This window comes from Sordaria macrospora, chromosome 3, assembly GCF_033870435.1.
Source record: "Sordaria macrospora chromosome 3, complete sequence".
Lineage (NCBI taxonomy): Eukaryota > Fungi > Ascomycota > Sordariomycetes > Sordariales > Sordariaceae > Sordaria > Sordaria macrospora.
The window spans coordinates 2,293,410-2,320,198 of record NC_089373.1 but is presented as its reverse complement, the minus strand read 5'-3'; the positions used below and the strand labels follow the sequence as shown (position 1 = coordinate 2,320,198).

At 52.5% G+C, this 26,789-nt stretch overlaps 10 protein-coding genes across 10 annotated transcripts; 5 read left to right on the top strand and 5 right to left on the bottom strand.

The window, feature by feature from the left end:
* Window positions 1–73: 73 nt before the first annotated feature.
* Window positions 74–1,419, bottom strand: SMAC4_00789 (uncharacterized protein; the record flags this gene model as incomplete). The annotated part of the gene is made up of 3 exons (XM_003349848.2): window positions 1,066–1,419; window positions 669–985; window positions 74–604 (listed from the first exon to the last, which is right to left on the bottom strand). Exons 1-3 carry the CDS (start codon window positions 1,109–1,111, stop codon window positions 74–76), a joined length of 894 nt encoding a protein of 297 aa, XP_003349896.1. The 5' UTR covers window positions 1,112–1,419.
* Window positions 1,420–2,327: 908 nt separating this feature from the next.
* On the bottom strand, window positions 2,328–4,439 carry SMAC4_00788 (uncharacterized protein). The gene is made up of 3 exons (XM_003349847.2): window positions 3,976–4,439; window positions 2,970–3,914; window positions 2,328–2,897 (listed from the first exon to the last, which is right to left on the bottom strand). Exons 1-3 carry the CDS (start codon window positions 4,159–4,161, stop codon window positions 2,643–2,645), a joined length of 1,386 nt encoding a protein of 461 aa, XP_003349895.2. The 5' UTR covers window positions 4,162–4,439; the 3' UTR covers window positions 2,328–2,642.
* Window positions 4,440–6,542: 2,103 nt separating this feature from the next.
* On the top strand, window positions 6,543–8,299 carry SMAC4_00787 (uncharacterized protein). The gene is made up of 2 exons (XM_024656025.2): window positions 6,543–6,729; window positions 6,801–8,299. The coding sequence occupies exon 2, from the start codon at window positions 7,070–7,072 to the stop codon at window positions 7,850–7,852; it is 783 nt and encodes a 260-aa protein (XP_024511059.2). The 5' UTR covers window positions 6,543–6,729; window positions 6,801–7,069; the 3' UTR covers window positions 7,853–8,299.
* Window positions 8,300–8,842: 543 nt separating this feature from the next.
* Window positions 8,843–11,699, top strand: SMAC4_00786 (uncharacterized protein). Its single transcript, XM_003349845.2, has one exon. It carries the CDS (start codon window positions 9,012–9,014, stop codon window positions 11,568–11,570), a length of 2,559 nt encoding a protein of 852 aa, XP_003349893.2. The 5' UTR covers window positions 8,843–9,011; the 3' UTR covers window positions 11,571–11,699.
* Window positions 11,700–12,174: 475 nt separating this feature from the next.
* On the bottom strand, window positions 12,175–12,873 carry SMAC4_00785 (mitochondrial 37S ribosomal protein bS21m; the record flags this gene model as incomplete). The annotated part of the gene is made up of 1 exon (XM_003349844.1): window positions 12,175–12,873. One exon carries the CDS (start codon window positions 12,871–12,873, stop codon window positions 12,175–12,177), a length of 699 nt encoding a protein of 232 aa, XP_003349892.1.
* Window positions 12,874–13,402: 529 nt separating this feature from the next.
* Window positions 13,403–16,320, top strand: SMAC4_00784 (uncharacterized protein). The gene is made up of 3 exons (XM_066089491.1): window positions 13,403–13,684; window positions 13,787–13,870; window positions 13,932–16,320. The coding sequence occupies exons 1-3, from the start codon at window positions 13,663–13,665 to the stop codon at window positions 16,109–16,111; spliced, it is 2,286 nt and encodes a 761-aa protein (XP_065946475.1). The 5' UTR covers window positions 13,403–13,662; the 3' UTR covers window positions 16,112–16,320.
* A 181-nt stretch (window positions 16,321–16,501) lies between these two features.
* On the top strand, window positions 16,502–18,415 carry SMAC4_00783 (uncharacterized protein). Its single transcript, XM_003349842.2, has one exon. The coding sequence runs from the start codon at window positions 16,770–16,772 to the stop codon at window positions 18,132–18,134; it is 1,365 nt and encodes a 454-aa protein (XP_003349890.1). The 5' UTR covers window positions 16,502–16,769; the 3' UTR covers window positions 18,135–18,415.
* A 442-nt stretch (window positions 18,416–18,857) lies between these two features.
* SMAC4_00782 (uncharacterized protein) lies at window positions 18,858–20,605 on the top strand. Its single transcript, XM_003349841.2, has 2 exons — window positions 18,858–19,990; window positions 20,046–20,605. The coding sequence occupies exons 1-2, from the start codon at window positions 18,938–18,940 to the stop codon at window positions 20,373–20,375; spliced, it is 1,383 nt and encodes a 460-aa protein (XP_003349889.1). The 5' UTR covers window positions 18,858–18,937; the 3' UTR covers window positions 20,376–20,605.
* An 18-nt stretch (window positions 20,606–20,623) lies between these two features.
* On the bottom strand, window positions 20,624–21,708 carry SMAC4_00781 (uncharacterized protein; the record flags this gene model as incomplete). The annotated part of the gene is made up of 2 exons (XM_003349840.1): window positions 20,624–20,737; window positions 20,998–21,708. 2 exons carry the CDS (start codon window positions 21,706–21,708, stop codon window positions 20,624–20,626), a joined length of 825 nt encoding a protein of 274 aa, XP_003349888.1.
* Window positions 21,709–22,011: 303 nt separating this feature from the next.
* Window positions 22,012–23,206, bottom strand: SMAC4_00780 (uncharacterized protein). Its single transcript, XM_003349839.3, has 2 exons — window positions 22,829–23,206; window positions 22,012–22,773 (listed from the first exon to the last, which is right to left on the bottom strand). Exons 1-2 carry the CDS (start codon window positions 23,151–23,153, stop codon window positions 22,376–22,378), a joined length of 723 nt encoding a protein of 240 aa, XP_003349887.2. The 5' UTR covers window positions 23,154–23,206; the 3' UTR covers window positions 22,012–22,375.
* Window positions 23,207–26,789: the final 3,583 nt, after the last annotated feature.

Here is a 26,789-nt window from a genome sequence, read left to right as displayed (position 1 = left end):
CATTAAAAGGGCAAGACTTCGACAATCGCCGAAACAGACTCGTCGCTCCATCAGTCCCCGACATTAAACCTCATCAGCCTCGACTTCTTGATCTCTTCGCTTTCCTGGGTGCCTCCCTCGGCCTTGTATCGCTCATATCATTGACCGGCCTTCCATTTCCCATTCCGTTCATTCCGCGGTCGGCGCCAACACCTGTCCCATCTTCGGCGAGGGCGCGCTCCAGCTCCTTTTCCGCCTTTATCGTCCTATGCCTTTTCCACTCCCACCACATTGACATGGCAGTCCATAGTAGCCAGAGGGTCAGCGCGACAGCGACATAGGTTGTTATGAGTTTCTGCCTGCGCCTTTGACCTAACCTGTCTTGATCCTTTGCTGCCATTAGGCCTATATAGCCATTGATCATTCCAACCGTGATGGCAGTCTTTCCGATTACGAGGTGAAGGGCTGACCAGAATCCACGGCGGCGATCTCTTTTATGTTCCTTGTGGTGGAAGAACCCAACTAGCGGTTGAATGAACAGGAGTGCGAGGACAAAGATGCCGATGATTGGGTGGTAGTTGAGCTCTTTTTCCCCCATCTTGATTGATGGCAAGTAAGAAGTCAGCTTTTGTCAACGGAAAAGACGCATGTCAAAGCAGGAGTAGGGGAGGAGGGAGGAAGACGCATACCAAGCTCGGATCTTGCTTGATAAGGTGTATACCAAGTCCAACAGCGGCCAAATAGACGAGTAGCGTAAACAGTTGCCAAAAAGCATGGGCGAAGAGGGCCATACGGCCAGGAAGCAAGCGAATGAGCATGGAACCGAGAGGGAAAAGGATTACGAAGGCAAGGGCGGCGATAATTCCGTGGGTATATAGGTAGATCGGGTCAAGTCGGCCGTGACCGTCATCCGCTCCCTGAGCGACAGGCGCATTCTGACCAGACCCGGGGAAGCCATAGTGGTTGTGAGCATCGGAGTGACCTTGGACGGCGAGAATGGAGGAACCTAAAGTCGGGTCTAATTAACAAAAGCCAAACAGACTCTATAATCGGAGTTTGAAAGGAAGGCAGAGAGTCTGGACTTACAAATGCCAACGAAGGCGGCAAGCCTTGCCGCTGAAAGGAACGCCATTGGTACGAGTGGAAGTTCACCTCCGGTCGTCAGTATGAGCTAAAGATGGCGATGGTAGTGATCCAGACCTGGACAGGCGTGTCATCGATGTGGAAGAGTAAGCCCGCCAATACAAATGTCACTCTGCGACGAGCAAAGAAGCTGGGCCAAGCAAAGAATAAAGATGGTGAGACCTGAAGCAACGGGAGAACGCCGCGAGCCTCCTGGTGCTATCTCAAGCAAGCTTCGTTTGGATGCACTTTCCCTCGGTATTCCTCATCGCACAGCAGTTGGGAAGTTGCGGCTCAAGTCCATCCACTCGTTCGCCTATTTTACACGGCAGTTGCATTCAGTTTCCCATGCACTTGCCTCACTGACACTTCACCACTGTTCCTCCAGGGGCATCTTCTCAGGTAACCTCAGCCAGCTGTGATCCAAGACGGAAGCTATCATCCTCACTGCCTCGATGCAAATAGGGCTTCGTCACTTCTTCCCTTTCAGCTTGCCACGCCCACTGCATCAACCACTCTCCGATGCTCAACGGATGAATGGAAGGGAAGCCGTCCTCCAATACCTGTACGACACACTGCACTTCACAGCACATCATAGGAAAGGACCGCCGCCAGACTAGAGAAGCTTTGCTGACGGAATGCCCCAAACAGCGACTCGACGAGCCTCAACGGCCCAATGACGCGGACTCGTCCCTGTGGTGTAACACGCCTTGAAGCCTTCAATAGGAGAGATGCCCTCAATCCCAAACCCTGATCGGGGACTTTTGTTCGATACCAAGTCTCCAAGCGGCATAAACGTGGGAGCATGGCTGCCAGCTGTGTTTCCCGTCTGCCGGTCGGTGCCGAGACAGTGGGTTTTACTCCCGACCCGTTTGTCGTTGCTGTCGACCAACATCATGATTGCTGTTTCCTTAGTACCGATGGAGCCAAGGGTCACCAGTTTACAATCGGTTTTTGGGGTGCAGCTCATCAAGTTGGTTGGTCTTGAAGTGAGGTCAGATTAAAGCAGGTATCATAGATCACCATGATCTCACCAAACTGGGCGATCTTGGCTCTTCACAGCCAGTTACGTTGAGATGTTGGAATCCGTGAGTCGCGCAATGATGTACACGCACATCCAGCACATCGCTGAACATCATCGACAGTTCTGTCGGTACCTACCGAAACCCTGATCAACCTGATGTGCGGCAGATCAACCGGCCGACGGCTTAAAACAAACAACATATCAACATAAACACGAACACAGTGAATCGCATGGAGCTTAAAAGCATCAACCAAGTGTGTGATTACCCGGGTTAGGTATTATCCTCAGGAAGAAGTGAAATTCAAGCAAGACGCCCTAAAAAAAAAGTCCCCGGCAAAGCTCATCTTCCATCCATCCACCATGTCTATATGTTCTCGTGTATATGGTATAATACTACTATGCACATAAAAAGCTTATACTCAAACAACGCATCGCGTCGCCTGTCATGCCATGCACTCAAGCTCCCAACAGCCCAACAGTCAGTCTGTCGCTAAATTTGCAAATAAAAAACTAAAATTTACAAAGCAACAGCACCAACAAGGGTGAAGAGGACAGCAAGACCGGTGACGACGAAGGGGGCCTTGTTCAGGGGACCAGAGACGGCGAAACCAGCAGCGCTGTCGGTGGCAGAAGCGGTGGAGGAAGCGCCGGAGCCGGAGCCGGAGCCGGAGCCAGAGCCAGAGCCCGAGCCGGAGGTGGGGGAGGCATCGCCGGCCCACTGGGAGCCGGCACCCTCGAGACCGGGACCCTTGCCGGCGCCGTTCTCGAGATACTATTTCGATCAGTTAGTTTCAATTTCAACGCGGTTGATTTGACAAGTTCAAGGGGGAAAAGAAAATCTTACCTTCTTGGCACCAGCAGGCATCTCAGGAAGGGTGTCGTCCTCAACAAGCCAGTCGTCATCCTTGGGAGGGCAGTCCTGGGACTTGGTCTCCTTGGCGTAACCGCCGTCACCAGAGGGGGCGGGGTACTTGGCGAGGGCCTTCTTGTAGGCGTCGAACTCGGGCAGCTCGATGCGCTTGCCGGTCTGGTCGGTGATGTCCTTGCCCTTGGTGATGTTGACGATTCCGTATCCGTTCTCCTCCATGGTGTACTCGTACATGAGACCGCCGGAGTAGACGGCGGTCATCTTCTCCTTGTCCATGAGGGCGCTGACCTCGCCAAAGTCGCGGCCGTTGGTGGTGCAGCCGTACTCGGACAGGAAGATAGGCAGGCCATAGTCGGTAAAGTTCTTGACCTTGACGTCCCAGCCCGAGGTCTTGAAGTTGCTCTTGCACCACGAGTAGTCGTTAAAGGCGAAGAAGTCGGAGCGCTCCTCGTCGGAGCCGCAGTTGAAGTACTTGGCCGTCTGCATGCGGTTCTTGGACACGTCGGCGGCCGAGTAGCCGACGGGGATGGGGCGGTACTTGCGCGCCTTGATGTAGGCCCTCATGTCGCGGTCGGTGGCCTTGACATAAGGAGCCGCGAGCGTGCTCTCGGCCTCATCGTGGATGACCTCGTTTCCGGAGAAGAAGGCAAAGGTGTTGTCGTACTGGGCGAACTCGTCGATGGTGGCGAAGACGCTCTGCAGGTAGACGGCGTTGTAGGAGGGGTGGGGGGTCTCGCGGTTGATGGAGTACAGCGGGTTGTTGACGTCGAGGGCGACGTAGATGCCGGCGTCCGCGAGAGCCTCCATGCACTCCTTGTGCGACTTGGAGTTGTCGGTAGAGTAGACACGGACAACGTTGATGCCGAGATCCTCGAACCTCTTGATATCCTCAAGGCAGATCTTGGGGTCGGCAAGGGGGTCCTAGGAGATTGTGTTAGTCGACCAGTTATCATGTATTTCTGATGATGGTGGGCATTCGTACAAGGTTGGCAGAAGAGCCACCGGGCTGGTAAGCGATACCGCGAACGTAGAATCTCTCGTCGCCCTTGAAGAAGGCGTTGCCCTTGGTGGTGATGGGGGTGACGGTAGCACGCTTGGAGTTCTTGGCAACACCGGCATTAACGGCGCCAGACGCCGCGAGGGCGGTGATGATGATGGTGGAACGCATTTTGATGGTAAAGGTTGTCCAGAAAAATAATAATCGTTAGGTATTCAGATGGCTCAGGCGGCGTAATGGGCGGGAAAGGGTTGTGATTATAGACTAAAGATAACGCGATTTAAAATGCCATACAAACGAGCGCTATGGCAGTGAGGGTGAAGAAAGAGGCAACAAAGAGAGGTTGTTGCGGAAGAGAGGGGTTTAGCGACAGACTGATGAAGAAACAACAAAAGCCAGCGATGAATGGTTTTAAGAAGAAGAAGAAGAAGAAGAAAGAGAGAGTCAGCACATTCTCTCGTGTTCCCAGGGAGAAAAAGGGAGGTTAAAACCGGGTTCGGGAACCAATGTTGGCTGGCCATGCATAGCCACCATCCAAGACGAGGTAAGACGCCAGCCAATGCCAGCCATTTGGTGACAAGAATCTTGGGATTTCTTGGAAGCCTCTTGGAATGCCATGGAGCCAATAGGCTGTCGCCGGCACAGCTTGGCCCAATGTTATTCAGCGATTCCCTGGTAAAACCCGTGTTGGGAACGTCGGCGTATCATGGCAATCCCGTCCTCCCAGTTCCAGCGAATGGCCTCCATTTGCTCCATCTGCTCCATTCTTGGTTTCCACTATTTCCAGGTGAGCTGGGCTCTCGACACTCCAGACTCCGTTGCCATTTGTGCGTTGTGAGGTGATTGTGGACTTGGTGCATTGCTTGAAGTCACGATAGGAACCGCTAGATTGCTGCAACGTGAGGATGCTCTTTCAATGTGGCTAAGATGGGCTAGAAGGAGGAGGCTCAATTGCGTGCGCCAAGGTATACCAAGGTTCAGAAGATTGGAAGATTGATACCGCCGCCAGCTCATTTCGCGGTTGATCAAACCCCATCAACCCAAGACAATGGGCTGTTGTCACCGACCGTCGTGCATACATGTACCATCAGTGGCTGCCAAGAGCAAGGAACCGTAACGTACCAAACCTGGAGCGCACCGTTCATCCTGTCCATCAACTTGGGGCATGGCATGTGGATGGGGGGTTGTTTGGGGAGGTTTGAACAAATGATTGAACTCGGGGCAATCAAGAACCAGAGATTCCAGACGTTGTTAGAAATGCCTTTGAGTCCCCCAATCAACATTCATCGAACCTTGTTTTGGCAAGCTTTTGTCGTCGAAGATGAAACACGAGTTGGATGAAATGAACCAAGCAATCCTCGAGTCTGAGGTACCTTATCAAAAACGAGACGAGCGGGAGGCCGGAGATTGGACATGAGTGGTAAAAACCTCCAGGTCCTCCACTTCTCCAAATCCTCCTCCATTCCGCTTTGATGAAATCAGATCCATGAAATACCCCGTCTGAGTCCCGACTCTTCGTGATGATGGAGTCGACTCAAATCAACCGAGTCCATCCAATCTTGGAATTTGAACCAAAAAGACGGACTCCATCCCAGAATCCGAATCCCTGGCTCCTCAAAAAGAGGGCTCAAACAACGGAGCCGAAAATGAATTTACCCCTGGCGGGCTGGCACTGCTTGGCAACCCGCACGTTGCAGTGGTCCGCGCTGTGACAGGCTGTGACAGGTGCGTCTAATCTCCTGGAGTGGACCTACCGGCTAGCTGCCGAAATGGATCGCCACCCTCCATCGCCCGATCTGGACCGACACCTCATTTGGCGGCTTTTCTTCCTTACCTCAAACCCTAACCCTTTAATGTCCTGTTGTCGAGATTAGGGAGTTGACGGAGGCAGGTAGTGTGGGTGGGCGAGGTGGTGTAAAGTACCCGACAGCTATCTCCCCTCGAGGTCTGGGGAAGCGGATATAAAAAATCGGAAATCACTCCATTTTAAGGTTTGGCAAGCTTGATATGTGGTCAGAATGATGATACCATCTCCGGCTTCCAGAATCATGCCTACCTATGGTAGCATGGATGGAGAATGAAGTGTTATAAGTCAGCGTCTCCCAATCAAGAAAGACCGAAAGAGTGTCGGCCCTTTGCAACAAGAACCATGCCTCTATGTAATGCGCAAGAGAGGATATGACGATCGGCCAAAGTCTTATTATCCTTCAACGTCTTCGCTCCGGCTGGGTAACTTTGCCTCAACCCGAAGAGATGGGAGAGTCTGGGACTGGATGTTCGGTGTTCCTCCAATCACTCTCGGATCCAGGCTCCGTGGATGAGGGTCAGTGACTGACGTTCCACATGGTAGAACTGGGAAAGAGGAAAGATGCAGCTCTGTCTAACTTTGCGGTTTTGTTTGGCAAAACTTCCCTGGGTCAGCGGTCACCTCAGGTTGCACGAATACGGCGCCAGACGCCGTACATGATGGGCCCCCCAAGATATGTTTGCTGCAATGCATATGTTGTTTCTGGCCTCCCGGTGAGGCAGCATGTCGGCATCAACGCGGGTAGGTATGTCAACGGCGCAAGTTGATGTGCCGAGTAATCAACTCCAGACAGAACTTTTTGCACATACAGTCAGCCCTACCCGTCAGCTGATTACCCCCAAAGTTGAGAATGGTGATGCCCAATGTTGCGATTGCCCAAGCACAACACCATGGTGTAATTTGCCGCTATGCAAGATACCGTTGCTTTCTCAGTAAGTTACAAAGCTAAAGCAGCTCAAGTTCCAAACCTGGAAAAGTCCTCAGAGCTGATCGACCGAATTAGCAAAGTCTCGCATCAGTCTTACATGATAGTACCGTCAGTAGAAAGATGTAAGGGAGTGTACAATTCGATCAAAACTGTCTCGGAAACCATTGCTTCTTTCCAAGCACGCCGTTGAGCCCAAGTGTCAGAAACGTGGTGTGGAGAGTAAAAGCTCACCACAGGTTGCGTACCACGCAGTGTCTCAGACCCTCCCGTTCCGAGACCTATCTTGCCTCGGCCGTTGCGAAATATCACAAAATCCGTGCGAAGGAAAAGCAAAAGCTTCGACAATGGTTTGGCGTCGAAAATTGCTGATGTCGGTGTTATATATCCTGAGTGCTTTGCCACTCCTTTCTAGTCGAGGGAGCTTTTGGGAGCAAGATCTCAACTCCATCCCTTTCTCGTCCTCAAATCCTGAAGTACCAGCATCGGTATCATCGCCAGCCCCAAGAACCAAGTACAAACAAAAGCCAAGAGAGAAGAAGAAGAAGAAGAAGAAGAAGAAGAAGAAGAAGAAGAAGAAATCCATCACAATGCTTTTCTCCGAGATATTCGTCATTGTCGTGGCCTGCATCATGTGGGGTCTCACCTCCCTCGGCATGGCAGTCTACTACCACCGCCTCCTACCACTCGAAGCCCGTCGGCGCTCGCCCACCCTTCAAAACAGCAGCTTCCTATCAACACTCGTTTCAACCCTGCTCTTCATCGCCGCCTTCCTGTTCTGGCCCATCATCGCCCTCTGGAACCTTTGCGCCCGATCTCCCTCCATCGTCAGGGGGACGAATTGCTGCGGTTCATACATGTTCGGAGGCAGACCCAAGGCCGGATGCTGTGGGTGCAGTTGCATCTCGTGCGAACCCTGCATCAGCGACGAGGTGTACGAGATGGAGAAGACCCGAAAGGAGGAGTCAAGACGGATTGTCCAAGTTCAAAGTGTGCAACCGGCCATGCAACAGACGATGGAGATGAGGCCGTATTCTGCCACCCCCACTGCCCAAGAGAAGCGGGTCGTCGAGAGCAGCGAGTCTCTGACTGAGAGCGCTCATACAACACCGAGAGTCGACAAGGATTGATGCAGGATGGAGGCAGACAATCTGCCGTTGCCGGCAATGGAGAGGGCCTTGGTATGGGTTATAAGTCTGGGGTTGCGGCCGGGGGAGGGTGCGATATCACCAAGGTTAGGAGAGATCGGCAGGAGTTCCCGTCTGTCCTAGTTACAGTACCTGGAGATTCCGGGGGAGATTCTGCAGAATGAGAAGTCATCATGGAAGCTCAGTGTAGGGGTATATAAGAAATCTTGAGTGCGCTCGTAGGTTGCTCCCGTTCGACTAGTGAGAACTGAGAAGACGTCAAGGAGAATGGTTAGATAGACGGTTCATGAAGGTGACGTCAAAGAACCTATTTCAACAGTAAAACAAAAGCTGTGGATGTGTGCGAAGAGTAGAACAAATGGTTTGGTCGACATTAATCCTTGAGAAGTTCAAGTCAGCGTCGCCAGCATGGTTCTTGTGTTGGTTTGCTTGTGGTGAGAAAATGAGGACCTGGGAGATTGGTGACTGAAAAGGTGAACGGGCGACTGGCCCTCTTTAGACTGAAATAACCCTAACCCCTACGAGCCAGCGCGATAAGGAGAGATGCAGCTCTTATCTGACCCATTCCAAGCTCGCACATTCCATCATCGGATTCCAGGAACATCCCACTTCCATGTCGCATCCTCTCTCATTGCGACTTCCTTTTCGTTGTTATTCCCAACTCTTCTTGCGGTGTTGACAAGGTTTCATCAGGAAAGAACTGTCGCTTCTTCGACATGACGCCCAACAGTTAAAGGAAGGAAATCGCACATTCAGGTCATCTCACATGCTGCTGCCAGTTCCCCTGTTGGCGAACCAACAAAAGTCGGATTCGGTCATTAGCTCACTGCAGCGGTAACACGTCTGAGTTGGCGACCACTCATCACACGTATGGCCCAGTTGTAACCGTAATCCCAGCCATCTCGATATTCCCTTAATTATTCACGGTACTATACGAGTACTACAGTAGCGCATGTACTTCAGGAGCTGAAGAAAAGGTCTCGGATATTTGCGACGGACTGTTTTTCGTCTGTCGCAACCGCCCAGCTTCACCGGTACTCTTCAGATTCCTATTCTTCCCTTTTCCAGCTTCCTACTTTTGAACATCTGACCCGAAAGACAACCAAAAGTATCATACAACGGACCGACGTGTAATGTCACCATGGCCAGTCATCACCTTTCCTCTAACGTCCCTCGCACCAAGACGGTCCGCTCGACTGGGACAAGCAACAGCAGCTTGAACAAACCTATAGGATTATCCCGGAGCACCGCTTCAGCTACCAGTCACGCCAGTCACACCACTTACACCAGCTCCATTACTAGCGCGACCGGCCCGCCGTCGACAACCAACCCTACTCCGAACACGTCTAATACTTCCCATGTTTCCAACATTTCCTTGTTTCTCACCAACCTTCGATTGCTGGACCTGGATCTGCTCCCGGACTGGCCCGACATCAACGCGGCCACCTTCAGCGTTAAAGATGCAGCACAAGGTCAGAAGAAGCGCATCCAATGCGTTGAATGGGCTCTCTTTCAGCTCTTCAATTTATGGGACCCCGGAGAAACGCGGAACAAGTTGAAACCCTTTTTTCCGCCTCTCGAAAATGTCCAATCCCTCAACTTGCGCGCCGCTCTCGTCCGGAGTCTGGAACAGGCAAAGAAGAATGGCGTACTTGACCGGGATGCGATAGTACGCAAGACAATGCTCGATGAGTGCAAGGGCGACAGGCTGGAGGAGATTCTCGCTGCCTTCTCGTCGGCTGTGCTCAAAAGGGTGGTAGCAGAGCAGCAGCGGAATGACCCACGGAAGAGGCATCCGGCCCTTGCACAAGCGTTGGCACTTGAGGATCGTGGCTATTCTAGCGACCGATCAGAGCTCACAGCTCTCATAGTCGCTCACAGAGCTTCTCTTTGTCGCACTTTGAAAGACAAGAAAGTAATGACGGAGAGGTTCAGAGAGGTTTCCGACTTGCTGAAGATCAAGGAGCAAGCCATTGCTGATCGACGACAGCGAGCTACAGCCTCGCAAAGGAGGCGCCAAAATGAAGGGAAAGAGACTTCTCATGAGGTAAAGCTTGATGTTTGGCGGACCGTGCGAAATAACTGGTCGGGCAATGAGTGGTGGCTGGAGACACTTTTACATGGTGAACGAAATACCCAAAAGGATGGTGTCTTGTCTGCGCCTTTCGATCGAGTCTGGCGCCGCGTCCAAGCTGGTCGCATTTTTGAGCTTGAAGACAAGTCGGATAGTTTGCTGGACGAGCTGGATAACCGAGTGAAGAGTCATGAAGAAAGGCTCCAGAGATGGCAGACTTTCCGCCAGCAGATGTTTGGGAAAACAAACAAAGAGTCCATAACCAAGGAGTCAATGGCAGAGCCCAAGCTGAAGGGGATTAATCTCGGACTGAGGGGACATGAAGGATTACATCGCGGTCGAACCGCGCGAAGACGTACCCTCCTCAATCCCATAACGCCTAATGAGCTTCGGGATGATTACAAGGAAATACTCCGTGGCTTCAAACTGGAGTTGTCTAATGTCGACCCCAAGCTATCCAGTACTCCATCCTGGTTGCAAAAACCAAGAGAGCCGTCACGACAGGAGTTTGATGTGGAGGTGATTTCCGATATTAGTGATCACGAGAGGAACCTTGCCGCAGCGCCTTCTCGAACCTTTCGACAAGAGCTTACAGCAGCCGAAGGTTCGTCATACCAACCTATACTGGAGAGGTTGAAGAGTGTCCACGAACAGGGAGAAGCACTGGCCCGTTCAGATGACATCAATGCCGCAGCTTCAACACGGTTACGAAGACCAGCGACTCAATATGCCAACTATACTAAGATAGAGGAGGGCTCCTCTCGCCTAACAAGGAATCAGCAAAGAGAAGAGGCTACAAGCCCAACACCACCTCAGGTTTCAGTTTCGCCCCCGCGCCGTAGGCCATCGTTAATCTCCAGGAAGGGGAAGCAACCGGAAAAGCTACCGAGCAGTACAGCTTCGAGTGACCGTCCACCCTCGCCGCTGACTGAGCAAGGCCGCCACGAACAGTACAGCTTTCAGCCGTATCCCGAACCCCAGCAGCTAGCTGATCAGATCTTGGCGTCCGTCGATGCTGCCTCGCCTTCACCCCTGAACAAACCACGACACACTCTTTCCCTGGCCGAACGGACGCGTCTGACTCTCGCTCGTCGACATCCACAGGCCGCCGCTCAAAATGCAGAAGTAGACGCCGACGCCGATGAAGAAGACACATACTTCCCACCTATCCGCTCAGCATCTCACAAACGTTCACACACCATCTCCAGTCCTTACAAAGCAAGCACACCTATTGGTACGCCGGATGCCACAAGCAACATCGCTAGAGGCGGAACAGGAGCAGTAGTAGGAAGTTCATCAACCTACGAAGATCTCGAAACCCGCACCCGTCGTTCCATGGCCAACTTCGAGTCCGCCCAAAAGAAGGCTCAGCTGGAGAGACGGCGGTCGGAGCGCAACCCGAAGCAGCTGGCACCGCCGCTAAGGGGTGGTGGGTATTTTCCTGCTGTGGGTGAAGAAGGAGAAGGAGAAGACACAGAAGGAAATTCGGCGCTGTTGTTGGCGGAGGAGCTGCTTAGTGCAGGACAGGATGTGGATTATGATGCTGTGTTTAGGAGTAGGCCGAAGATTGCGATGAGTCCGACCCCGGAGAAGGAGGAGGAGGGAAGATTTAGGGGGTGGGAATAGGGTGATACAGGTGTATCTATCTGTACGTTGAGTTGCTACTGTTCGGCTACATATAATAAAGGAGTGAGTGTAATTCTGATATGAGTAGGAATGGAATAATTGCGTGAGTATGGACTTGAAATGTTGTCCGGACACGTACTGGGTTATGTCTCGTAGAGATAGTTGAATCCTAGTCAATCACCATGTCCAATAGATTCAACTGGGGTTCTTGCATCTTTAAAATATCTGGGTCGCCCTTATGCTTGCGGTATCATGGCTGATCTTGGGTTAACCTATTCTATCACTTACAGCACCAACCGGGGAAGGTTCGTTTTGAGGCTTTCGTTCATTAATCGCAGGAATTCGCGACTGGATATTGTACAAGTTTTTGTCTTCCGGAGGTTTCTTTTGCGGGTTTCAACAGTGTTTTGGCATGGTGGTGGTACATGGACGCCGCGAGCCGACCTCTTTAGTTCTGATCCTCCCGATCCAGTCTAGACTTGCTTTGGTGGTGGTCGTCACCGTCGTCGTCGTCCCATCTCTATCCGTTTCAGCCGCCGCCTCGAATCGCGAAATCTCTTCCACCCAATCTCCCACCTTCTGTTTCCCCAATCTCTTCGGCTTTTTACCACCCCTGGTTCTTCAACTCGAAGGCCCTGTTAACCGCCGCCTTGAAGCCATCCTTGAAGCGAACTCTCCACCTCTCTCTCAGCTTCCTCTTCCTCTTGAGCGCCGGACGCTCGTGGAACCTCTGCAACCGCACATCCTTCCTCACCTGATTCATCGCAACCGCCCTGTTCAGCTGCTTCAGCGCGGTCGCGAAATCCTGATGTCCCGACACGTAGAACGTCCTGCCCGTTGACGGACGGAGGCGGATGTTGAGCTCCTGCTGGGGAGCCATGTGGCGGGTCTCGAAATCGGTCTCGTTCCAGGTCTGCATGGGCGAGGAAGAGTGCCTGGGGGAGTGCCTGGAGGAGTAAAGGGTGCCGCTTCCCGAAGAAGAGGGGGCGCTGCTGTCCTTGTTGATGGCGTCGACGATGGTCCAGGGGTTGTCGTTGGCGGAGGGGGGACGGGGAGGGAGAGCAGAGGAGGATGAGGTGGTGGTGCCGCCGGGCTTCCGGTTCGCGAGAGCCGCTCGGAGAGAATCGATGCGCAACTTGCCCGAAACGTAGGGGTTGGGCGGCGGCGGGTATTGCGCGCGGGCGCTGGTAGAGAAGAAGGCAGTATGGCGACCGACGACCATGTTGGGCCGGGCGGCGCTGGCCATGGAGGCGGCCGCTACCGTCGTGCGGCAGACGGACTGGAGTGCTGAACGGAGCTCCATGATTGCTGGGCCTGTTTACATGGTGAAGAAGAAGGAAGCAGTTAGTAACTTGATGATGATGGGGACAGCTCAGGTAAAGTAAGGCGACCACTGGGGAAAGCAAAAGGGTGGACTGGACTAACTCACTCAATTGGTCATGAACTGGCTGCTCCGTCCGGTCGCAAAGAGGGCAGCGGCTTATCGTGCGGTCGATTTTCAGAATCTCAAGAAGCACTCCCACCAACAGCGACGGGGCGGGCACGGTTCGGGGCCCCGGCTCCTGCTAGCGCGTCTAGGCGGCTCAGTTGCCGGTTGACTGTGGCCCGGACTTCCGCGCCAGCTGGCAGGTCTTGCTCTTGGTGGCTGGAGCGTCGGGCTGAAGCGCAAGAGTTGAACCGTTTGCGCCACATTTACGCAGCGTCGCAGCTGGTCGCGGTTGCAGTGAGTGCAGCCATCCAATTGACTGGGTGGTGGCACTGGGCTTTGACCACCCAGAACTTTAAACTTCCTGGACAGGTCCACCGACGCTGCAAGTTGCCAGTGCGCGTCCACGCAAGTCAGTGACCGGGGCGGTTGAAGTTTTGGCGAACCATCAAACAACTTTCCCATTCAACTCCAAACTGGAAACTGTCACCATCCAGTACTACCAACAATCCTCAACGAGCCGTATATCCCGCTGTATTGACAGTACATATACGACAATTTGGAACGGATTCGCTCCGAATTTAGTGTTTAGACCAACCGCGACTTTTCCACCGCCCAGTACAGCGCCGTCTACTCTATTACAACCACACTCTTCCCAGTCTCATCATGGCGTATAATCCTTATGGAGGTATGTCCCAATGTTGAAAACCCCTTTGATTTGAGCGCCTGGGAACGCAGTCCCTGTTACACTGGCGCTAGGAATATACTAACAATGTCGTTTCGTTTGTAGCGCCGCCTTACGGCCCCCCGCCGACCTTTCCCGCCTACCCAGGTGTGCCTATGGCCCCGGGGATGGTTCCGCCGCCCGGTCTCGGTAAGCTTTCTGCCCGGAAACAGCCCCTTCTCAATGTCACCTAACCTCGTACTGTCTACAGGTCCTCCACCAGGCATGTCCTCTGCCCCCGGATTGGCACCACCTCCTGGTGTCCAGCAGCCTCCTCCTGCTACTCAAGCTAATCGACCAAGCGGCCTACCTGCCTCGTTCCAACCACCCCCAAACTTGAACATCAACTTTAATGCTCCCGTAATTCGCCTGGGCGCATCTTCCCTTCCCAACAAACCCGGCATGCCCCAGGGCAACGACCGAAAGGATTCGCATACCCCGACCAGTGCGAATCGCCCGGGTCTCGGCTCCGATCGCGTCGAACAGTCCCGTGCGCAGCTTAGAGAAAGCATCCAGAACCTTGTCCCCCCGACACCGGAGGAGAGGCTACGAACGATATTCCTGCACAAGATTCCCGATGGCCTCGCCGGCGAGGAAGGCGTCCAAAAGCTGCTCAACACGGTTGGCAGGCTGCGGAGGTGGGACTCGGGCCACTCCCACTTGACGGAATTCAAGGGGGCATTGTTTGGTTTTGCACAGTACGAGGACCCCGATTCGCTAGCCATTGCTGTGGAGTTACTCAAAGATCTCGAGGTCCCCGTGAAGAAGCAAACACCGACCGAGAATGAGCCCCCCAAAGACGACGACGAGTCTTTCGCCGCCGATATCGACAAGGTCAAGCTGAAGGTCGAGGTTGACGCGAACACGACCAAGTACCTCGAGTCTCGCAAGGAGGAGAGAGGGGAGGACGCGGCCTTTGAGGCGAAACTAGGTGAGGCCAAGGTTGCACTCAAGCAGTTTGTTCGAGACCTCTTTTACCCGCGTCTTCGCACTGGACAGGACGCCGACGGAGACACCACCATGGCCGATGGAGCAAATGCTGGTGGAGATAACGTTGAGGTTGTCAACATTCCTCTCGCCCAGGAGGACGAGCTAGCGGATATTCCAGCCGAGATGCGCGAAACCGTTGCCGCCGAAATCGCAGCTTTCAGAGACAGGAGCAACAAGCGCGATCTTGAGCGTCTACGTCGGGAAGAAGAATTTGAGGAGAGGGAACGTCAAAGGAACGGAGCGCCTCGCATTTCACGCCTGGATTCTCCTCCGCCTACGGATGCGGCGAACTCAAATCACGTCCCGCTTGGTCCGCGTGGTGTGCCTAATGCGCCATCAGGACCTCGTGGGCAACAAGGCAGAGGTGTTGAGTTTGTTGGTGGCGGCACATCGAATGGCTATACTTTCAAGGACGAGGACGACACCGATGCCGATGACGACGAACTTTACCAACGCGAAGTCAACAAGCAGAAGGCAGAGGAGGAGAAACTCTACTTGGAGGCCGAAAGGAAATGGGTTAACCGTGAACGCCAACGTGCAGCTGCTCTCGAGCGCGAGAAGGAGCGCGAGAAGGCGGAAACTGAAGGGTTCGCCAGGAGAAGGGAGGAACAGCTCGAGAGGGGGAAGAGCTGGGACGACGAACGTGAGGCAGCCCGTAAACATCACATGTACTACCGCGACCACCCGCACTGGGTCAGGAAACGACTACAGGAACGTAACGACGAGCAAGCACGGGATGAGATGGATAGGCGGGCCGAGGAGGACGAGAGGCGCAAGGCCGAAGCAGAGATGGAACAAGCCAGGGGTATGGCCGACTCCTTCCTCGAGCGGCAAGCCGAGGAAATGGAGAGGCGGCCGGCTGCGGCCCCGGCTGCGCCCCAACGGTTTACCATTTCCTTCGGCGCAGCGGCTCAAAAGGCAGCACAGCGTTCTGCCGGCGCCCGCAGAACAGTTGCCGAAGTTGAAGGTCTCCTGGACGACGAGGAACAGGAGCAGACCACCAAGCGGCAGCTTGTTCCCATCAAATTCGAGCCTATTACTGACACCAAGGCCATGTCGGAGGAGGATCTGCAAAAGGCAGTGCGCGCTTTGGCGCAAGAGATTCCTGCGGATAAGGAGGGGCTCTGGGCTTGGGACGTCAAGTGGGATTACCTCGAAGAATCCATCATCAGCGAAAAGCTTCGGCCTTTCGTGGAGAAGAAGGTGGTGGAGTATCTTGGTGTACAAGAACAATTCCTTGTTGACGTGGTGGAAGAGCACCTGCGCAAGCATCAAAAGCCCGACGAGCTGGTGGAGACGCTGGGCGAGGCTCTGGACGAGGACGCGGAGGATCTAGTGAAGAAGTTGTGGAGGATGGTGATCTTCTTTACGGAGAGCGAGAAGCGTGGTTTGCCCGCTTAGAAGAATGTCTGGGGAGCCGATGACAGCGGGTTTCTCTGTCCGACGGTCTTGTGTGGTCTCTCTTGAGGTCCATGACACAAATCACGAAATATCAAGGCCTGGAATTATGCGGTATGTGCATTGTAGAAAAAAACAAATGCTTGTAGGATAGTATCGCTAAGCACCTAAGCGTTGGGAACGCTAATTGACATTTTATCAGCGAAGTGCAAAGGTGTTGGTGTTGGTTCGTTGATCCGACGTGCCTCGGCAAATGCCCACAGATCTACTCCGACAGCGAGGGGAAACTCCAGCATTGCGCCACTTGCCCGCACTTAACCCGGGTTGAGTCGCAGCCGCTTTTGAATCAATGATCCAATAGGGCTTGGTACAATCGGCATTTGGGCGTTGTCCTGCGTCAACAAATAGGTCCACTGGGAACCGTTATGTTATTGACTTGTTCACTTTCACATTTGTTTTGCTTCAATTCCCCTTTTGCCATATTCCATTGTTGTCATCTCGATACTTGGACATTCAATCTTGCTCACCTTGTCACTGAGAACCCAAGTAAACATCAACCCCTGAAAGACTCACAAAAACAATCAATTACGTCACCCACCTCTCCCAGGCTTCAAACACCAACGAACCACCACCACCAATACCGAAAACGAAAACAACAGTCATGTCCACCCAAAACTTCAAAACCCCCCCTCCCAGCGTCCCCAACACCCTCCTCTCCTTCCCAGCCCCGCACGTTCTCCTGGTCACGCTCAACCGCCCTGACCAGCTCAACGCCATCCCGACGCCTCAACACAAGCGGCTCGCCAAGCTGTGGGACTGGTTCGACGCCGAGCCGACGCTGCGGTGCGCGGTGATCACGGGTGCTGGACGCGCCTTTTGCGCCGGTGCCGACCTGAAGGAGTGGAATGAGTTGCATAGCAAGTTTCAACAGAAGGAGAAGGATAGACGAGAGTTGGTGGATGGGGTGGAGCACGGGGGGCAGTACGGGGCTGCTGGGAAGACGAGGGAGGCGTTGCGGGATGCTGCTGCTGTCCGGGCAGCTGAGGGGAAGAAGGGGGTTGGTGCTGCGGGAGGAGGAAGTGATGGGTTAATCACTGGCATCGGCGGTGGGTACGGGACTGTACCGAACAGGAAGGAAGCACTCCGGAACGCGGAGGGTGTGAAAGCCGGTCAAGAGCCGGATGCGCCCGCGGAGAAGATTGCCAAGGAGGGCCGTGCTAGGGACGGCAAGATGAAGGATCAGGACCGGCTGATGACGGGTATCGGAGGGGGTTATGGGACCGTGGATAACAGGCGGCAGGCCATCTCGAGCGCTGATCAGCTAACCGAGGAAGCGCAAAAGGGCGACCTCAATGACGTGGACGACGCCAGAATCACCACGGGCATCGGCGGCGGTTACGGCACCGTCGCCTCTCGCAAGGCCGCCGCCGCCGCCCGGCTTGCAAACGACTCTTCCCGCGTCGGCAGCCTCGGCCTCAACGCCGGCTTTGGCGGGCTGTCCAACCGCTCGGGCAAGAAACCCATCATTGCTGCTGTCAATGGTCTGTGCCTGGGCGGCGGCATGGAGATGGTCATCAACTGCGACATCGTCATCGCGTCTTCCAACGCGCGGTTCGGGCTGCCCGAGGTCAAAGTGGGTGTTATTGCCGTTGCCGGCGCGCTGCCCCGTCTGGTGCGCACGGTGGGGAAGCAGAGGGCTGCTGAGATGGCGCTGCTGGGGAGGAACAGGTACTCGGCGGAGCAGATGGAGAGGTGGGGGGTTGTTAATTTCGTTGTTCACGGCGAGAAAGCCTTGGTCGAGGAGGCGGTCAAGCTGGCGGAGGAGATCTCGAGTAACTCGCCTGATGCGGTGCTGACGAGTAAGGAAGGGCTGAGACTGGGCTGGGAGGGGTTGGGGCCGGAGAAGGCGACAGCGGTGTTGGAGACGGGCATGTATAGGAAGCTGGAGAAGGGGGAGAATATGAGAGAGGGCGTGGCGAGCTTTGTGGAGAAGAGGAAGCCTGTCTGGAAGGATAGTAAGCTGTAGTTGCAGTTTAATCGATGGCATGGACAATTCCATCAATGGATGGAATATGAATATGTTTTGGAACTTCTGAAAAGAAATGAGATTGGATGGCATTGGAGTCACAGAGCTGTGTATTATTTACCCCCTATCATTGACTCGTAGAAGTAGTCCTGAGGCGCGATGTGGACTGGTCAACGACCATACTCCTATGGTATCAGATACCGTAATGGCCGTTCCCTATCCCAGGATATATCCGAGTCCCGGACATGTCTCTACGTCGTGGAAAGATGTCACCTCCACCTTCCTCCACTTCCCCGGATCATCGCCAATCTTACTCCGCACAGAAGCCGATGGTGACAAGTCCGCTGTGGGGTAGCTTGGGGCCAGCATTAACGGAATGCGGGGAAGTATTTGTTAGGGCATCGTAGGGATTGGAGGTGGATTTCTCCGTTGAGACGGCATCCCAATTTCCATCAATGATATCTCGCTTTTCCTCTCTTACCCCAAGGCGCCGGTCAAGACCACACACGATGGTTGCACTGGTTTTCTTTCAACTACGACCTGACCGGCCTGGGAACCGGTGCTGACAACCATGCAAACGTCACTTTGTTCGCCATGTTTACACTACCGAGACAACGGGATAGGTGGGATCGACAGTCACCCAAGCTTCCTCCGCTGTCATGGATCGCAAGAAACGGCCTGATGGACGACAGCCATGAGCGAGGGGGACGGCCATATAACAGGCCAACGGTCCCGTCCTTACTCGAGATACAGAGTGGCATCGCGACATCCAGCCTTCAACCTCCCTCTCTGGAGTCATCGTCATGAAGTTCCTCGCCTTCGCAGCCCTCGCGGCCGCCGTCGTTTCGGCCTTCCCTGCCCTTGAGCTCCCCACCGGCATCCCTCGCTCTCTCTCCGAGTTCAAGGAGAAACACCCTTACACAGCCAAGCGCAGCAAGGCGCATTGCCGGAAGACTATCACCATCCGGGCCTCCAAGACCGACACCGACGATGTCGCCAACGACTTCCTCAGCGGTCTCAAGCAGGCCAACAACGGTGGCACCCTCTACCTCCCCAAGGGCAAGACCTTCGTCATCGGAAAGCCTCTCGATTTGACCTTCCTCAACGACGTCCAAGTCCACCTCGAGGGCGAGATCAAGTTCACCAACGATACGGCCTACTGGCAGAAACACGCCTTTGCCCACCCATTCCAGAACAGCCTCATGTTTTGGAAATGGGGCGGCAAGAACATCAAGATCTACGGCAACGGAGTTCTCAACGGCAACGGTCAGCGGTGGTGGAATGAGTTCGCCGGCCTGGAGATCCTCGATCCCAGCAACACGTACCTGCGCCCGATTCTGTTCTACGCCGAGAACGCTACCGGTCTCGAGTTCGAGGGTATTCACTTCAAGGACTCGCCCTGCTGGACCACCTTCTTTGTCACCTCCAAGCACATCTCCTTCAAGGACGTGGCCTGCACGGCCGAGTCCAACAACGCCACCGCTCTTCCCAAGAACTCAGACTTCTTTGACTCGCTCAATGTTGAGCATGTCAGCGTCGAGCGGGCGTGGGTTAATGTAGGCGATGACTGCTTCTCGCCCAAATCTAATGCCACGGACTTGTACGTGAACACCATGTACTGCAATGGCACTCACGGACAATCGATGGGCTCCATTGGCCAGTATGCTGGTGAGAAGAGCTTTATCAAGGATGTGGTTATTGAGAACTTGTGGATGTTGAACGGCCAGCACAGCGCTCGTTTGAAGTCCTGGGCTGGCCCTAACGTTGGCTATGGCTTCATTGACAATGTCACGTTCCGCAACTTTTGGAATGCCAATAATGAGTACTCTGCCTTCCTAGACTCTTGTTACTTCAACGTAAGTCTCGGCTCTCTGACCCAAAAAGAGACAACAACTAACACAATGCACCCAGATCAACGCCACTACTTGCTCGCAATACCCCTCCCAGGTCAACATCAGCAACGTCAACTTTGAGAACTTCTCCGGATACACATCGGGCAAGTACGGCCGCGCTGTCGCTCGTCTGACTTGCAGCCCCAACGCCGTCTGCGAGAACATCAAGTTCAAGAACTTCAGCGTCACTAGCCCCTGCGGTGGTGAGCCTGTTGTTATTTGCGATGGCATCAGCGGTGACCTTGGTATTCCTTGCGTCAAGTCAACTAGTCCGGAGGCGACAGCCGCGTTGAAGGACAAGTGCTCAACCGCTATGGCGACACTTCCGAAGCCAACGCCGTGGTTGTAGAGAATTTGTATATGTATAGGAAAGGATAATCGGTCAATAACTATTCCAGCCTTGGATGGCTGAACGATACAACAAAAATATTGTTTACTCTCAATGGTCTTCTCTTTCCAATCCTTGATCACAACATTTCATCCCACCCCTTACATTACATTAACAAGTGCCAAAATCCAGCCGCCACCATCGCAGCAGCCATCACACTTGTCACCCTCGCCGCACCACCCGCTTTTGGCCCCTCGGCAGGCTGCGAACTAGTCGCTGCTGCCACAGTCGTCGCCGACCCAGTGATCGAACTCGCAGAACTTGTCGTGACCGTAGTCGTCGTCACCGTACCCGTACCCGTCTTCGTCAAGGTTACCACCCCACTGCCAGACTCCGTAGATGTAGCCTTCCCAGTAGTATTTTTACCAGTCGTACTACCAGTGAAAACCGCAACCGGCGCCGTACAACTCTGCCCTTTTCCCACCATCGTAATTGTAGTCCCATGCACAACATCCGTCAAAGTCTTCCCCATCTCCCCTCCCGTTGCCCTTATCCACTCCCGTTTATAAACACTCATCCTCCCCGTATCCTTCTCTTCACAAACACTATCCAACCTATCAAGCTCTTGACTGTGTTGACTCACCCAGCTGTCCACTTGGGAAGTATACACCCCGTACTCGCTCGACAATGAGGCAGGAAGGGTGATGATGCATTGAGGAGCTGCCACGGCCGAAGGGGCAAGGGCGTGTTTGGCTTTGTCGAGGGCTGTAGATAGGGCGGGGCCGGGCGTGGGGATGCTGGAGATTAGAGAGAAGATGGCGACCATGCAGGAGGCTTCCGGGTTGAAGGAGTGGGTGGTTGCTGGTGCTGGGTGTTTTGTGGTGGGTGTTGTCATTGTTGTCGTTGTTGGGGATGCGGTTATTCCTGTGGGCAAGGGGACCCAATTGGCTCTGAAGGTGGTGATGGCGCGGGTGTTAGTTTTATTTCTAGGGGTGCAGGGCTCGCACGCTCCGGCGCTGGCCGCGGCGACTGTTAGAGGCTGAGGTTGTTCATGGCCTCGGTCGTGGTTCTCTTCGCGGACAAAGATGTCGGTTGCCATGATGGCGGCAGCTAGTTGGTGATGACGGGTGTTGGTGGTGGGCGGCAGAGTGAAGGAGGAGGGAATGAGGTCGGCAGTTGTGTGAGTTGTCAGGAAAAAGTCATTGTCGGCGGCGGCATCCTGGTCGACTTGTATGTGACTGGCGAGACGGCCACGGATGTTGGCGCTGTGGATCGAGGCTGCTGCGTTGGTGAGGGCGAGGGAAAAGATGAAGAACGTGAAGAATGGAGGGATGGGGCCTTTGATTACATCCATGAGAGAGAGGATGAATGGTTATTAGAGGGGGTAGTGGTAGGCTTGATCGTATTTGGTGATACTTGTCAAGACTGTGTGATAGGATTCGATAGGAAAAGTTGAAGTTTGGTCATGTAGATGACAACTTTGTATGAGGAGAGAAAAAGGACGATGAGAAGTGGACCGTGAACTGGATGTCGTTCAAGTTTTAATCTTGAAAGTATCAACATACCCCCTGGTTGAAGCAAGACAGTTAGACAAAGAAGTCACGATCCAAAGTTAAACAATACAGGTTGTAGCAGGTCGCATGCTTCCTTCCCGCCACGGGGAAGGCTTTAGGATTCCTTCCATTGTTTGGTTCTGATTCCCGGTAGCAGCTTCGTTTTACCCTCAAAGAGAAGGCAATGTTATTCCTCCACTTGATCAGCAACCCCCATATTGAATCTTTGGTATTAGATATTGACTCAGCCGTGCGTGCCGATTTTCCTTTGCAGGGACTTCAACTGCAATAAAACGGGCCAATGTAGTAAAACTTTTCGTTGTTGTACTAAGAAGAAAACATGTAAAGTCATCGCTAACAAAAGAATTGTGAAAATCCCAAAATGCAATATCAGCTTTGCAGCTTGCCTCTAGTAAGGCCGCTGAAGTCCTCACCTCACATTGTCAGCTGAAGCAGGCATACGAACAGCTAAAGATTTGCCAATTTCCCATCCGTAACAGAGTCATACTTCATCGCTTGAAGAGTAAGCTTTTCCTCTTCACCTGCAACCTGGATGACGACGGTAGCAACGTGATCGAACCCTAACCGGGCGTAAAGATGATATCCCATAGGGCTTGCCATGACTGAGATGTCCTTCAACGTCTCTTTTCGAATGACGTCCATGCCCCATCTACAGAGTTTACTTGCGTGGCCGCGTCTCTGGAAGTCTGGCAAGGTAGCTAGGATCTGGAGATGAAGCTGCTCTGGGCCAATACACCCAAAGTACTTCTTGTAGGCCTTGGCCTGGCCATTACAGAAGGCGTTGAAGTGTAGCTGGTTGGCATCTCTACGCGTGCTACCTCCTCGTTTATCAACTTCTTGATTAGCTGTATTCATGAAGTTAGTAAAGCTGACAGTTAGGCGATTTTGGTCAATACTTACGGTCTTGAGGGGTATAGTCTGGCCCATATTTGCGCTTGTTTAGGTAAGAGACATCCCAAACACTGATGGAAGCAATCTTGAGCTTCTCACAGCCGGCAGGATCAACGTCTTCAACCACCATGACGGCCCAGTCATCATACGACGGGTCTAGGAAGTATTCGAACAACATGCGCGTGTACTTGAAGTGGTCGTCGGGGAACTGTTTCCGCAACGGGAAACGGTAATCCCATTGCGGGTCCAGGGGCATTGTCTTGATGATGGCATTGGTGATGGCATCAACGTCCGATGGAAGTCCAGGCCTGATCATAGCTGCCGTAGTGAGCATTGGCTTAAAGAATAAGTTGAGGCTCCTATCGAGCAACTCCCAAGTCCGACCCGGGAGTTCAACCTCAAGAAGAGGAGGGACACTGAGGGAGCCTTATTACCCCCAGCAGCTGACATCTTTTTGTGGCTGACAGCCTGATTGCTTTGCTTGTGACGATTGGATCAGCCCGGCTTTCGGCCTACCTTGGGTTTGTTGAGCTTTGTTGAGGCTCGTTTGCCGTACACCTTTCCTCATGCAAGTGTGCGGAACAGCCTCAACTGGATCGTTCGGGCTGTGTAACTTGCCCAAACGGCCAATGCGTGGTGGTCGCTGACATTGCATATCAAGCTTGAAGCGTCTCGATGACTCGGTGAGCAGGCCGAGGGAATGGGCAAAGGTAGTTGCACAAAGAGATGCGTGTTAATGGAAGGCGGACGTATTTCAGTGTTGAGAACCTCGAATATCAGACTACAGTCTACAGGGTTGGCCGACATGCCATGGTTCTTGGAGATGACTGATAAGGTCAGCTTCAACCGCCAATGATGAAGTGGTTGGAAGTTGGGAAACCGACGGGAAGTTTGGATGGGCATCGGGTGATGTGATTTGGTGCAAAATGCCTGCCGTCAGCATTTTAACACTTGTACAAGAAATAAAGGTTGTTATAGCTTTATTGTGGAGTCAAATCCATACTTTCTTGTAAATATGCAACACCTCAGCAGCCCCAAGAGAATGTCAAAAAGAGGCAGCCGCTACCAACCGCCCCAATTCAGGGGCAGTACTGCGTAAGCTTACCCTAGCACCAAGGTAACATATCAGCCAATCCGAGCAGCTCAACCCCTCCAACCTGAGCACAACAACACTGCCGCCGAACTCTCTCAATGAGACATCTCAATGGACAAAATGACGCCGCCTCTGGCCCCCAGTTCCCATCGAGACCCTACGGCGGGTTATGCGTGAGACCATACCCAGAAAGGAATTGCGGCGAGCATAAACTTCCAAAAATGGATGTGCTGAAATACAGTGGGTAATACAAAAAAACGACCAACGCATTTTTTCTCCACTTCCCCAACCTTGACTATCTTTTTTCTTTTATACCTCATAATCTCATTTCTTAGTGTTTGTTGCAATGCCCTAACTAGCCTATAATAATAGCACCAGTATAGAGATGCTATAGTGAATTATGTACTTGTAGCAGAGTAGAGTGGAAGTGGTAGGAAGTACAATAGTAGTGCTGAAGGAAGCAGCGTAGTTGCAAATACAATAAAAGGATATTGTAAAAGCGGTCTTAGAGAGAACTCTACTCTCAAGACAAAAGAGTACAGTAGACTCTGCACTATAAGAAACAACTATTATAGTAAACTCTACACTATAAGAGTAAACTGTATTATATTACTTAGATTGTGCTTGCTTGCTTGCTTGCTTAAGGAGTGACTAACTAAAGAAGAGAAGAAGTCTTTATATACACGAACGTTAAGTATTTAGAAGCTTCCAGAGTGTAAAAGCTTTTATAAGTTGATAGAAGTGCTTGTAGGAGTACTATACTATAAAAGGAATGAACTGAATCTATAAGCTTCTGGTGCATTCCATAATGACAAATTAGTTTAAAAAGAATGCTAAACAAGTTAAAGAATCCTAAAATATAGTAGCAAAACCTCTATATTCTAACATGTTCTAGAGGAGTTGAGTCGACTGATTCTATAAAAGGAATAGCTCAATCAGCCTTCTATACTACAAGGTAGTACAAGGCAGTTATAAGGGTTCTACGATATACACGTAGGTAAGCCTTAATGAAACTGGTAATATTCAACAAAGAGGAAAAGGGAAGTCTGTGCCTGTATAACATGGAGCTTACAGCTAAATACACAAGAGAGGTGCGGATATTGAAGGTGCCAGAAACGCCAAGGTCAGAAATGTGGTTCGTGCGGCGCACCCCAGGAGTGCACCCAACCAGAGGGCAGGCCTGGCTTATATAGGCTTCAAGCCAGGCAAACACCCTGGGCGCCAGCCCCATGACACGTGTTACGAACTTAAGCAAGTACACAGACCAACCAGGCTGTCGGAATATAGCAGCCCCGCTCATGATTAGGATCGTGTAACCTAAGACAAGGATTGGACCAGAGAGCGTATGCAGAGTGCTCACTGAAGGGCGGCGCTCACGGTGAGCAGGACATCGCTGGTGAGCGGACACACAACATCTAGTAGATAGAACCATGAAGCTTAGTAGAGCAGCCGGAGATAGATATCTCGCAAAGGGCGAGGAGGTATAAAAAGACGACTAGAGAACTCAGATAGTTCGACAGTAGTCAATAAATCATCATCATCAAGACCAGTATCACGAGCATACTTGTTGTGAACCTTTTGGCTTCACCGAACGACTTCTGATAGTTATCGTCCTTCAGCTATCTCACTTAGGCAGGTCAGACTGCCGTTCGTCACACTTCCGCTATAAATCCAAAATTTATTCAAACTCGACACAAATCCAATCGTCATTCGCAGATATTTTGGGGTTCAATTTTCCATAGGGTGAAGAATGAGTTGGTCATCTGTGACGAACGGTAGTCTGATCTGCCTAAATGAGATAGCTGAAGGTAGTAACTATCAGAATCGTTCGGTGAAGCCAAAGGGCTCACAACAAATATGCTTGCGTACTGGTCTCAATGGTGACAATGGTCTGAATGTCTATTGACTACTGTCGAACTATCTGACAATCTGAGTTCTCCCGTAGTCTCTTTATACCTGCTCGCCCTCTGCAAGATATCTGTTTCCGGATGCTCTGGTGAGCCCCATAGTGCGTTGCTTGCAGTCTGGCTCGACTCGTGAGCCTGTGCCTGCCCGGAGCTCCTATCCTGTTTACACTGCCCAGCCTTCACGTGGCTGTTGTGTACCGGTGGCTTGGTTGGCTCGTGCCTCTCGTTATCAGTTCGTAACATCATCTACAATAGCGATCCCGATTTGTGACGAACGGCAGTCTGATCTGCCTAAGTAGGATAGCTGAAGGTAGAAACTATCAGTAGACGTTTGGTGAAGCCAAAAGGTTCACAACAAGTATGGTAGCGTTATACTAGTCTCGGTGATAGTGATCAATTGATTACTGTCGAACTATCTGACAATCTGAGTTCTCTAGTCGTCCTTTTATACCTTAAGTGCCTGTTCTTGTTTCCTATGCCTCAAGTGTCCGTTTATGACGATGGCTCACTTATGATGTTGGCTCACCGTGAGCCCTGCTCATCGTGAGCCTTTGCGTTAGGGAGCCTGCATGCGTCCTTCGGGTCAGTGCTTGACCCTCTGAAGGTTACACTGGTCATCACAGGCGGGCAGTCGGGTCCCGATGGCTTGGGCGACTCTTGTGTCGCTTAAGTTCGTAACAGGAAGAACTTTGAACAGAGGAAATCCGTTAGCTTTTCGCGGAGAAAAGGAGGAATGAAAAAGGAGTATCGCTTATTCAAAGGGCGGAAAACCTAAGCCCGTTTTCCACTTCGCTTTTTCTCCATGGAAGATTTATCCGTGAAAAGGACGGACTTCCAAAATGAAAGAGGTTTATGTTCGTGCTTTAATCCTCAAGTAAGCCGGGAATCCGCCGCTTCTTTAGAGAGATATGGCCGTGTAACAGCAAGGTAGTGCTTAATTCCTAGCTTTTTGAAGTAGTTGGAAAGATAG

Excerpts from the sequence above, each read along its gene's own strand:
- SMAC4_00788 (XM_003349847.2), bottom strand. The coding sequence starts at position 4,161 with ATGCGTTCCACCATCATCATCACCGCCCTCGCGGCGTCTGGCGCCGTT. Across the intron at positions 3,915-3,975 it reads GTGGCTCTTCTGCCAACCTT|GACCCCCTTGCCGACCCCAA; the intron begins GTACGAATGCCC and ends ACAATCTCCTAG. Across the intron at positions 2,898-2,969 it reads TGCCTGCTGGTGCCAAGAAG|TATCTCGAGAACGGCGCCGG; the intron begins GTAAGATTTTCT and ends TGATCGAAATAG.
- SMAC4_00787 (XM_024656025.2), top strand. The coding sequence starts at position 7,070 with ATGGTTTGGCGTCGAAAATTGCTGATGTCGGTGTTATATATCCTGAGT.
- SMAC4_00786 (XM_003349845.2), top strand. The coding sequence starts at position 9,012 with ATGGCCAGTCATCACCTTTCCTCTAACGTCCCTCGCACCAAGACGGTC.
- SMAC4_00784 (XM_066089491.1), top strand. The coding sequence starts at position 13,663 with ATGGCGTATAATCCTTATGGAG. Across the intron at positions 13,685-13,786 it reads GGCGTATAATCCTTATGGAG|CGCCGCCTTACGGCCCCCCG; the intron begins GTATGTCCCAAT and ends TTTCGTTTGTAG. Across the intron at positions 13,871-13,931 it reads GGTTCCGCCGCCCGGTCTCG|GTCCTCCACCAGGCATGTCC; the intron begins GTAAGCTTTCTG and ends TACTGTCTACAG.
- SMAC4_00783 (XM_003349842.2), top strand. The coding sequence starts at position 16,770 with ATGTCCACCCAAAACTTCAAAACCCCCCCTCCCAGCGTCCCCAACACC.
- SMAC4_00782 (XM_003349841.2), top strand. The coding sequence starts at position 18,938 with ATGAAGTTCCTCGCCTTCGCAGCCCTCGCGGCCGCCGTCGTTTCGGCC. Across the intron at positions 19,991-20,045 it reads TAGACTCTTGTTACTTCAAC|ATCAACGCCACTACTTGCTC; the intron begins GTAAGTCTCGGC and ends CAATGCACCCAG.
- SMAC4_00780 (XM_003349839.3), bottom strand. The coding sequence starts at position 23,153 with ATGCTCACTACGGCAGCTATGATCAGGCCTGGACTTCCATCGGACGTT. Across the intron at positions 22,774-22,828 it reads AGACTATACCCCTCAAGACC|CTAATCAAGAAGTTGATAAA; the intron begins GTAAGTATTGAC and ends TCATGAATACAG.